Source organism: Bactrocera dorsalis, chromosome 4 (genome assembly GCF_023373825.1).
Source record: "Bactrocera dorsalis isolate Fly_Bdor chromosome 4, ASM2337382v1, whole genome shotgun sequence".
In the NCBI taxonomy this organism is placed as follows: Eukaryota; Metazoa; Arthropoda; class Insecta; order Diptera; family Tephritidae; genus Bactrocera; species Bactrocera dorsalis.
In genome coordinates this window covers 17665854-17677509 of record NC_064306.1, presented here as the reverse complement: position 1 = coordinate 17677509, position 11656 = coordinate 17665854, and the positions used below count along the sequence as shown (strand labels likewise).

At 38.9% G+C, this 11656-nt stretch overlaps 1 protein-coding gene across 1 annotated transcript in view; it reads left to right on the top strand.

Annotated features, from left to right (window-relative positions):
- Positions 1 to 1132: 1132 nt before the first annotated feature.
- Positions 1133 to 11656, top strand: part of LOC105233118 (uncharacterized) — a 34043-nt gene continuing 23519 nt past the window's right edge. Inside the window, exon 1 of the mRNA XM_049454722.1 lies at positions 1133 to 1374. Coding sequence (XP_049310679.1) covers positions 1188 to 1374 — 187 coding nt within the window. The 5' untranslated portion in view covers positions 1133 to 1187. The remainder of the gene's footprint in view (positions 1375 to 11656) is intronic.

The window sequence follows — 11656 nt, the reverse complement described above, 5'->3', positions numbered from 1 at the left end:
TTAATTTACACATTTGTGGGCGTCTTTTAATTTTGTTTTCACTTAAATCTTTTTTATATAAATATATTCATAGGTTAGTTATGAAACTTTTTTAATTTTCAATTTGTTAAGCTTTACTTGTGTTTAATATAAAACTTATAACAAAATCTTTCTTCGACGTTTTCCAAATTGTAATACGAATAAAATTCTTTTGAAGGATGAAAATTTTTATTTAATAGTGTACATTTAAGATATGATATACAGACAATACACAGGTTAGAGATAGATTTTTTATTAAGCGGAGACATAAGACGTATTACAAACTATGAAAGGATATGTTTGAGGACGATGATTTAGATTAAATATAAAAAAAGTAATTATTCAATTAATTAAGCCGCTCAATACACTAGCAAGGTGAAGCTTATGTCTCCCAGATTTAAACTTGGCCTTTTGAACATTTTATTCGCAATGCTGCATCTTTTGTAGACTGAAGATGTTACGGTAAACACATAATTATATACATATACATATATGCATCTACGTATATTTGTAAATACGTCTTTTTGTGACATTTACCCACGCGCTGACTAACTGATGCATAACCTATGAGCAATATAAAGAGAACCAAAACCATATTTGGAATAGAAGAAACACATTAAATGTGCGTGTGCACTATATTTGTGTTTGTTTTTTAAATTATTGTTTGTTGGGTGGATACAGATACATGTATTTAATTTTTATTTCGGGTCTTGAAGAGTTTTTCTTAAGAATTGAGTTAAAATTATTTGTGTAATAATATTTTGAATTATTATTGAAGTATTATAATACCTTCATAAGAGATCTTTTCATTCGCACATGAAACTTTATTAGATAACATTTTATAAAAGTGTAATTAATTAATAAAATACTTAATTGATTATGACTCAGTTTGAAGACTGCTGTTTAAAGTAAGTTATAATATTCTGCTTTATAGTTGAACATATTTTTATGATGATATACATTTTTTTGATCTTAATTCAATATTTTCAGGTTAATCAAATTAATCCCGAAATTAATGGGATTGATGGCACTATTATTATTTTGTGGTTTGTCAATGAGCGCCTTCTAGAAGAAGCAAACCTTTAATGTTGTATATAAAAGTAACAGTCTTATATTTGTGTTCAGTTCATTCTATTGAAGACAGCTGCTTAGTTGCTAATTTTTGAATTATGTCATATATTGGTACAAACACTTCAGACGCTGAATGTGAAAGGGCGGATCAACCAAAAACCCGTCATTCGGATTTCATTTCAAAGTTAGCTGCAAACAAGTTATCCTTGGAATCTAAATGGACAAATAAAAAGGATGATGAATCTGGATCAGAATTATCGTACACAGAAAACTTTTTGACGAGAGGTGAGATAATATTTCAAAGTATTTGTCTCAGTTTTAAGCTTTATTACTGCTAATAAAAAAGTGAATCACAAAATACAGATTCTGGGAAAATATTATAAAACAAGTAAGGAAGCGCTAAGTTCGTGCAACCGAACATTTTATACTCTTGCAACTTGCAAGAATCAAATCCAGGGAAATACTTTAAGGTGGAAAACCAATCATATAGAGTAAAGTCAGTTGGATGTTCGAAAATTCTGATATTAGTTATATAGGGGCTAAGCCAAGTTTTCGCTCAAATTTATCTATTTTAGGAACAAGATACACTGTTATGAATAAAACACGCTCTTTTGTCTTGAACATGTTTTATTGGATTTCAACAATTTATAGTCATAAGGTGGCACAAGCTAAAGGCGTTATCCGCGCAAAGTTTTATCCTGTTATATTAATTTCTTTTTGATTTTTGTACTGGAACTGAACGAGTGAAGTGGAATTTAAAATTGTGATATATGGGAAGTAGGCGTGGTTGTTCTCCGATTTCACCCATTTTCTCAATGTGATATAAGAATGTAAATGCCTCTACTAAATTTTGTTGAAATAGATTGGTCGGTTCCCGAGATTTGGGATCTCACCAAAAAGTGGGCGGTACTACGCCCATTGCCCAATTTTCACACCATATCCCAAAAAGCTCTCTTAGGGCATCCTGGTGGTAAAATTTAATGTCTCTGGCGTATTTAATTATTGATTTATCGCGCTTTTAGTAGATTTTAACAGTACCGGTATACTGTTATGTGGAGAATGGGCGGGGTTATCCTCCGATTTTATTAATTTTAACACTGTCGGTAGAAGTTCTCATAAGATTTTTACTCAGCAAATTTGGTTTGCTCACATGTGCCCCTTGCTACTGCGATCCCCCGTGCCAAATTACAGCCATATATCTCAATTTAGTGCTTAGTTATAGCACTTTATGTGTTTTCGGTTAATGGGGATTTCTGGTTGTGCCAGTAGTCCCATTACGCCCATCTACGAACTGGAATTTTTTTGTACTAAAAACCTACATACCAAGTTTCATTAAGATATCTTAATTTTTACTCAAGTTACAGCTTGCACGGACGAAAGGACAGACAGACGGTCAACCGGATTTCAACTTTTCTCGTCAAGTTCAGTTATATACTATACATATATACAAGTACAACCATATATCTATCTCGATTAGCTTTAGGTGATACGTACAACCGTTTGGTGAACAAAACTATAAAACTGGTCTAATTGGGCTTGACGTCCTGGTTTGAGGTAAAGGTCCTCCCCTCGCAAAATTTATTGCAGAGACCGGAACAAGTAATAGTCCGAAGGTGGCAAGTTTAGAGAATAGGGTGGGTGTGATAGCAAATTTTATTCAAGCTGGAAATTTTTCTTCGACTCATCAAATTTGTACTAGATCTCGCAACATACTGATGAAACACTACACCTTTTCTATTGATTAACTCTGACCTTTTCTGTTTGAATGCATCACTTAATTTGTCTAGCTAGATCACAATACTCTTCAGATTTTTAGATCTGCTTGGTAAAGCCTAACAACAAGCATTCAAATCTTAAATCTATAAGCTCAAGAATGTGGTTGACCTATTTTGGTAGGACGTTGGCCCCTAGTCGGCTGATAGATCACTTCTTTTTAAACGCGTTTGGATTGCAGGAATTTACCAAAGCATTACCCAATGAGTTTGGATGTTCGCGAAGTTTAGAAATATCTCATTCTGCTGTCCTCTATCTCCTTCTATACCGTAGAAATACCAAGGTCTTTATGGATATTTTCATTACGCATGTACCATAGTGCACCCGTGACTGTTCTAAGTATTTTAGAATGAAACCTTTGTATTATATCAATGTTGGTTGCACAGGCCGTACCCCACAGTGGAATGCCATACATCCAAATCGGTTTTGTGATTGCATTGTTTAACAGGACTTTGTTGTCTAGGCAAAGTTTAGAATTTTTGTTTAAAAGCAAATTCAAATTTGCTGTTCTTAACTTCGTGCAAGTAAATTTACTCGATATACATATGTTTTCGCCACGTGAGCTTTCAATCCAGGTGAATCCCCAAATAAAATAGTTGAGCTACATCTAGAAACTCGTCCTGATTTCGTTGGTAATTCTATTTTCTTGCTGTACAGTGCCATGTTTAGCATGAAAACCGAATTGGTTGCTTTGGAATTATATTAATCGTGGAAGAAAGGAGTCATCTTTGATGGTAACACTTTTTCAAATATTTTAGAAATACAGGGTAAGAGACTTATTGGTCTGTACTAGGACGGCTTTGTTAAGTCTTTCCCAGGTTTATCTATCATGCGCGCACCGATATAGCAATATTTGGTAACTCAATTAGCATTTTTGGAGTAATATTATCGTGTCCTGATGACTTTTTCGGATTTAGCTCTTTTATGATAATAGTAACTTCATAAGTAGATGTCCTAATAGACACAACCGACTCGTTTGCGGTATTGGGCAAATAGGTCGAAATACCTTTTCTACATGATTTGCAAGGCAATTGCCTTTTCCATCATGCATGTTGGAATCTACTGATAGCTTAAAATACTTTTGGGCTATTTAAATCAGAGTTGCGTTCTTCCTAGCGTTTAAGCGCATTTTTTAATTCACGTACGGCAGATTTCAGTTGAAAGGGAGCGACTTAACTGCCATTCACTTCTGGGTCGCCTTTTCTCATTCAGTTTTTCTATTTCATTATTGTTGACCTTTCTAAAACCAACTGGTTTATTGTTTCTTCTTGGTGTTGCCAATATAGCTACATTAGTCATTACATCATTAAATTATCTTATGCTTTCATCAATGTCTCTTTCTGTATTTATTTTGCAATCACTATCGATGTGGCTGCTGATATATTTTGTATACTTTAACCAGTTAGTTTTATGAGACGTTAGAGAAACTTTTGGCCCAAATATCATGGGCTGTGCGTATAACTTTATTAGTACAAGTGAATGGTCAGATGATAAGTCTGTACATGTATCAGCTGTCATAAGCGATCTATCTATATTTTTGAATACAGCAAAATCTATTAAGTCTGGAGAGACTTAATCCAGGAGATATTATATCCAGGTTATTATGCTTATTCATAATGTACTACAGCTGTCGGATTAATAGACATGAGCCCCAGTACGTGAACCAAGTGCAAGAAATCTTTGACTTAGCGTTCCAAAAAAGTCTTTAAATTCGCTCTCTGCAATTTTAAAACAAAGTGGCAGTATATAGCCGTAAGGTTTAAGTCACAACCACGATTTGTTGGAAATATTGTTGTAGCTTGTAACTGTGCCGTTGCATGAAATTTGAGAGCATAGTTGTTTAATCGATTTCTAACCAATACTGCCGTGCCATCATGCGCTTTTCCATCCAGATGATTTGTAACATAGAGACTTATTCCCGGTATATTCAAATTATTTTTATTTGTTAGATGAGTTTCTGATATAAGAATTACATCTATATTTTTTTCAGGCAGAAATATAATAATCTCTAATTTATGTGGGTTAAGGAATTGCTACGGCCTTGTTATAAAGCTGCGAAGCACTAGTTATGGTTTGTTTGATTTTTTGTTTTTACTTTTTGATTCGTGCTCTATTTGTTTATGTTTATTTATATGCTTTGTTTGTTCACAATTTAATAAACTGCTAGATTATTTTTTTGTAAAGACAGAATTCACGGAGCGAATTAAATAAACACGTCCATACATTTTGGGCACTCCTTCATCCCAGAATTAATCTTGAAATTGTCGAACAAAACTCAAAATAAACGATCCCTTTGAAATCTTACCAAAGAGTCAACATAACCTTGTTTTGTTTGAGCTGATTCATCAATTTTAGATCACGATCTCGTGCACTTTACATTTTTGTATTTAACAAACTTTTCTTCGCCAATAACAATGTGTTCCAAAAAATGGATCACTCCATTGGCGTTTAATAAGCAAATTACAATCGTTACTACAACGAAACAAATTTCATTCTATAAGAACACGTGTATGTCAAGCAACGAAATTAATCCTAGACATTGCCAATGGCCGCGTTAGACAAATTTAATCTTTCAGTAATCTCTCCAGTTATTATTCGACGATTTCCATCGACCAACGACATTATTTTATTCACGTCGGCTTTAAGAGCCCTTTCAAGACGTGGTGTATACTCAAGAATGAAATTTTGCACAACAATTTTTGCACAGGCCGTCACATCATACTACAGTGCCTACTGTGTGTGTTGAGCAAAGAATTTGCATTACATTTTGTTTACGGAATCAATTTTCTGCTGTGGATACGTTGAGGATGGTGCAGAAAGCCTTTGGTGATGAAGCTATGTCTAAAAAAAATGTTTACAAGTGGTATAGTGAGTTCCAAGCCGGCCGTGCACGTGTCGAAGACGAAGAGCGTCCAGGGCGACTATCAACCTCAACCGACGAAGCTCACGTTCTACAAATCAAAGATTTGGTGTTGAAAAACCGTTGATTAACAATTAGAGACCTTGCTGATGAAGTTGGCATATCGAAAGGCTCAGCCAATACCTTTTGAAGGATGTTTTGGGCCTTAAGCACGTCAAATCTCGACTGGTACCGAAAACATTGAATTTTTTGGAAAAAAGGCGTCGCGTTGAAGTGTGTGAAACGATGCTTTCCGACTACCAGGGGCCATGAAACGCATTATGACTGGCGATGAGACTTGGATCTATGCTTACGACCCCGAAACAACCGATCAATCGAGTGAATATCGTGCCGAGATCAAAAAAATCGCGCCAAAGTCGCTCAAAAATCAACGTCATGTTGACTGTTTTCTTTGATTATCGTGGTTTGTGCATTATGAATTCCTTCCAACCGGTCAAACAGTCCACAAGAAATATTATTTGAACGTTATGCGTCGTTTGCGTAACGCTATTCGCCTAAAAAGGCCGGAATTGTGGAAAGATAATTCTTGGTTTTTACACCACGATAATGCACCATCCCATACTGCCCTCGTAATTCGTGATCATTTCGCCAAAAACTCAACCCATATCGTTCCGCAACCACCGTATTCACCTAATCTAAAACAGTAAAATATGCCATAAATGCTTTTTTCGATCTTCTATTATTATACCCAAAAAATTTAAGATTTTTCTTTACGAAGAATCTTCTGCTTCTTAATTGGCGTAGACACCACTTAAGCGATTATAGCCGAGTTAACAACAGCGCGTCAGTCGTTTTTTCTTTTCGCTACGTGGCGCCAATTGGATATTCCAAGCGTAGCCAGGCCCTTCTCCCCATGGTCCTTCCAACGGAGTTATCCTGCGTTAGATTTCTGAATTATCTACAACTTCAAAGTTATGACTGTCAACAGTGGTGTGAGAGCCAAGTCGCAAGTGCGATGACTGTTTGTTTGATGACAGGAGATATTTCGTCTTGCCTATGTTCACTGCCAGACCCCTTTGTTTTGCTTCCTTGTCCAGTCTGGAGAAAGCAGATTAACGGCGCGGGTGTTGAGGCCGATGATATCAATATCATCAATACCCTCGACAGAACCTTATATGCGATGTTGAGGAGGCTAATCCCACGGTAGTTGGCGCAGATTGTGGGGTCTCCTTTTTTATGGATTGGGCATCGCACACTTAAATTCTAATCGTTGAACATGCTTTCTTCGACCATATTTTACAAAGAAGTTGATGCATGATCCTTATCGGCTCTTCGCCGCCGTGTTTGAATAGCTCGGTCGCCAATCCATCCGCCCCCGCCGCTTTGTTGTTCTTCAGGCTGCTAATTGCTATTCGAACTTCTTTATGGTCGGGCAGTGGAACGTCTGCTCCATCGTCATCGATTGGGGAATCGGGTTCGCCTTCTCCTGGCGTGGTGCGTTCACTGCCTTTCAGCAGGCTGGAGAAGTGTTCCCTCCGTAATTTAAGTATACTCTGGGCATCGGTGACTAGATCATCTTTGGGGGTTCTATAAGAGTATGCTCCGGTCTTGAAACCTTCTGTAATCCGCCGCATTTTTCGTAGAATTTTCGAGCATTACCCCTGACGGCCAGCTTATCATGCTCTTCGTACTCACGCAATTCGGCGTCTTTCTTTTTCTGTCTGCAAATACGTCTCGCTTCCCTCTTCAACTCACGGTATCTATCCCATCCCGCACATGTTGTGGTCAATCGTAACGTTGCGAGGTAGGCAGTCTGTTTTCTCTCCGCTGCGACACGGCACTCCTCGTCGTACCAGCTGTTCTTTAGCACTTTCCGAAAACCAATGGTTTCGGTTGCAAGTGCCAATTATGTGTCTAAGAAAAGGAAAACCGATTTCACCTGAATTGTAGTGTATTGGTGAAATTTTAAAATTCGTTGGCCAAAGAATTTTTTACGGTACTCCACACTAAGCTTTAAAATGTTTTTACAAGGTGTGAGAACTTAAAAAAAAAACGAAAAATGGTTTTTTCGGTAAAATCAATTTATTTTGTTCAAAATAGTGTCCTTCTGCTTCAATACACGGTCAAAAAGCATGTCGAACGAGTGTTATAGCTCGTTGGCCGATATGGCCGCCAGTATGCCTGTGCAAACTTTTTGATTGGTCTGCATAACGCTTTCCTTTCATGGGAAAATGCATTTTTCCAAAAAGGAAGAAGTCGTGCACACACGTTTCGTAAGCCCAAATGTTCTGTCAAAATGCGATAAATGAATTTCAATGATGAGTTCGGCTGATTTTTGATGAATTCACGCGCAGTTTTGATGGAATTTCCGGTGATAACATATTTTGATTGGTCCACATGTTGATCGTCATTTATGTCCTCACGACGACTTTGTTGATTGAAACCACTCGTGCACTCTGCTACGGGATAGGCAATCATCAACATGAACTTGTTTCATCAATTGAAACGTTTCGAAAAGTTTTACCAATTTTAAAACAAAATTTAATTTGGCTCTTTGTTCGAAGTTCTTTTTCGCACCGATAACACAAACATACTGACACTTAAAACGCAATAACTTCACATCCAATCAATGAAATGTCATGAAATTCTCACTGGTCAATCGATAAAGATAGCAGATTCTAAAGCACATATTATTATTTTACGAGAAAACTCGATTTTCGAGTAGAATCGGAATCGAGTTTACCATCCCTAACAGCAGCTATCGGGGCACATATAAAACCTCTGCACAATAACCACCACAAAAAAAAAATGATTTTTTTTCCATGTAATTTATATGGAAAACTGAAAATTTGAATGAGGCACCTCTTAATATTAATATTAAGAGCTCATCTTTTGAGTGACTTTTGTGTACACATTTTCGAAAGTTTTGAGCCTGTTTTTCTTTTGAAAAAAAAGGTTGCCTCAGAATGGCACACTCTAATATACATATATATATGTATGTGTGGTAACCTCGTACGATCATTACAGCGTCAATTTAATCTTCGTCGCGATACTCCTAAAATACATTTCTGCCTAACTCTTATAAATGACACACCCTAATGTATATATATAACTATGCCTATCTCGATTAATTTTAGGTACATACCACCGTTAGATGAACAAAACTATTATACTCGGTGGCAGCATATTGGAAGAGTATAAAAATAGAGAAAGGGCTTAGTACAGGTGTAACAGAACATTTCACACTCTTGCAACCTGATGTCTTAAGATGTAAAATTATATGTGTACATTAACTCATACACTGACCGTCTTCGACAAAAGGTCACCCAGATGTTCAAATGTCCTGATATTAGTTATATGGGGGATTGGTAAAATTTTCGTCCAATTTTATTTATTTTAGGCAAAAAGATACACCGCTGTGAGTAAAACACTCTCTCTCATTTTCGTTGAAATAACTTGCATATTTGCTTGATATATGCTGTATAAAGTCAGCCGGAAGTTCGAATATCTGTATACTAGGTATGTAGGGCTGAGGTAAGTATTGACTCGATTCAAACCATTTTTGATACACAGATTTATTATAGCCAGGAAAGCATTCTCTCTGAATTTCCATTGAAAATCTTATACATTGACCGATATTTTCCGTCAAAAGTCAACTACAGATATTGGGGTCCATATATTCGGTACCTAGAGACTTGAACAGTTTTGGAAAATGTTTGGTTATAACATGGCTCACTCTAAAGGCATTATTCGTGCAAGGTTTTATCACATTATATTAATTGCTTCTTCATATAGGAATGTGAGAGAAATGTCACGTACAAAATTTGGTCGAAATCTGTCGATTGTGCCACGCACATCGTCAAATTTTTCGCCCGGCACCTATAATGTCATGCCAATTCGTGTGTCGAATTTTTCTTCAAGGCGAATTTGGATGTTGTAGTTTTAGCGGGAGGATGGAGTCATATGTAGAAGTTCACGCAAGTGAGGAAAGTTCTCTGATCGCCATTCACTTGGGAGTGGCCAGAAACGATTCTTTTACATATGACTCAAGCAGCTCACGACTTCCGGTCTTTGACCAAGTATCCTCTGGGTAGCCTAAGAACATCCGTTTGAAGGCGAGCTAACGTGAGAAGGCGAAATATCCCCTACATAGGGTTGTGCGCTGGGTTTGGGACCCGCCACGTAAAAAAACAACCCCAGCGAATAGCAACAACCAGCCTCGGATGAGAGACCCCCCTTTTGATGACGACCATGGAAAACGAAATAAGGACTACGAATTGAGGGCATGCACCTGGAATGTCCGGTCCCTTAATTGGGAAGGTGCCGCTGCCCAGCTGGTTGATGTCCTCGTGAAAATAAAGGCTGACATCACCGCCGTCCAAGAAATGCGATGGACGGGACAAGGACAAAGACGAGTAGGTCCTTGTGGCATTTACTACAGTGGCCATATAAAGGAGCGCAAGTTTGGTGTTGGATTCGTGGTGGGAGAGAGACTCCGTCGCCGAGTACTATCATTCACTCCGGTGAATGAACGTCTAGCCACAATCCGCATCAAAGCGAGGTTCTTCAACATATCGCTGATTTGCGCCCACGCCCCGACGGAAGAGAAGGACGATGTGACCAAAGATGACTTTTATGAGCGCTTGGAGCTCGCTTATGAGAGCTGCCCCCGCCACGATGTCAAAATCGTGCTTGGCGACTTCAACGCCAGGGTGGGCAAAGAAGGTATCTTTGGCACTACGGTCGGTAAATTCAGCCTCCACGAGGAAACATCCCCAAATGGGTTGAGGCTGATCGACTTCGCCGGGGCCCGAAATATGGTTATCTGTAGTACTAGATTCCAGCATAAGAAGATTCATCAAGCTACCTGGCTGTCTCCGGATCGGAAAACCACCAACCAGATCGATCATGTTGTGATAGACGGAAGACATGTCTCCAGTGTTTTAGATGTGCGTGCGCTCCGAGGTCCTAACATCGACTCGGACCACTATCTTGTTGCAGCTAAGATTCGCACCCGCCTCTGTGCAGCAAAAAACGCACGCCAACAAACACAAGGAAGGTTCGACGTCGCGAAGCTGCAATCACAACAGACAGCCGAGCGATTTTCTACTCGGCTTGCACTCCTGCTCTCTGAGAGCACTCGTCAACAACTCGGTATAAGGGAACTGTGGGACGGCATTTCAAACTCCTTACGTACAGCTGCAACCGAAACCATTGGTTTTCGGAAGGTGCAAAAGAACAGCTGGTACGACGAGGAGTGCCGTGTCGCAGCGGAGAGAAAACAGGCTGCCTACCTCGCAACGTTACGATTGACCACAACACGTGCGGGATGGGATAGATACCGAGAGTTGAAGAGGGAAGCGAGACGCATTTGTAGACAGAAAAAGAAAGAGGCCGAAATGCGTGAGTACGAAGAACTTGATAAGCTGGCCGACAGGGGTAATGCTCGAAAATTCTACCAAAAGATGCGGCGGCTTACAGAAGGTTTCAAGACCGGAGCATACTCATGTAGAACCCCCCAAGGTGATCAAGTCACCGATGCCCAGAGCATACTTAAATTATGGAGGGAACACTTCTCCAGCCTGCTGAATGGCAGTGAACACACAACGCCAGGAGAAGACGAACCCGATTCCTTAATCGATGACGATGGAAAAGACGTTCCATTGCCCGACCAAGAAGAAGTTCGAATAGCAATTACCCGCCTGAAGAACAACAAAGCGGCGGGGGCGGATGGATTGCCAGCCGAGCTATTCAAACACGGCGGCGAAGAACGGATAAGGAGCATGCATCAGCTTCTTTGTAAAATATGGTCGGACGAAAGCATGCCCAACGATTGGAATTTAAGTGTGCTATGCCCAATCCATAAAAAAGGAGACCCCACAATCTGCGCCAACTACCGTGGGATTAGCCTCCTTAATATCGCGTATAAGGTTC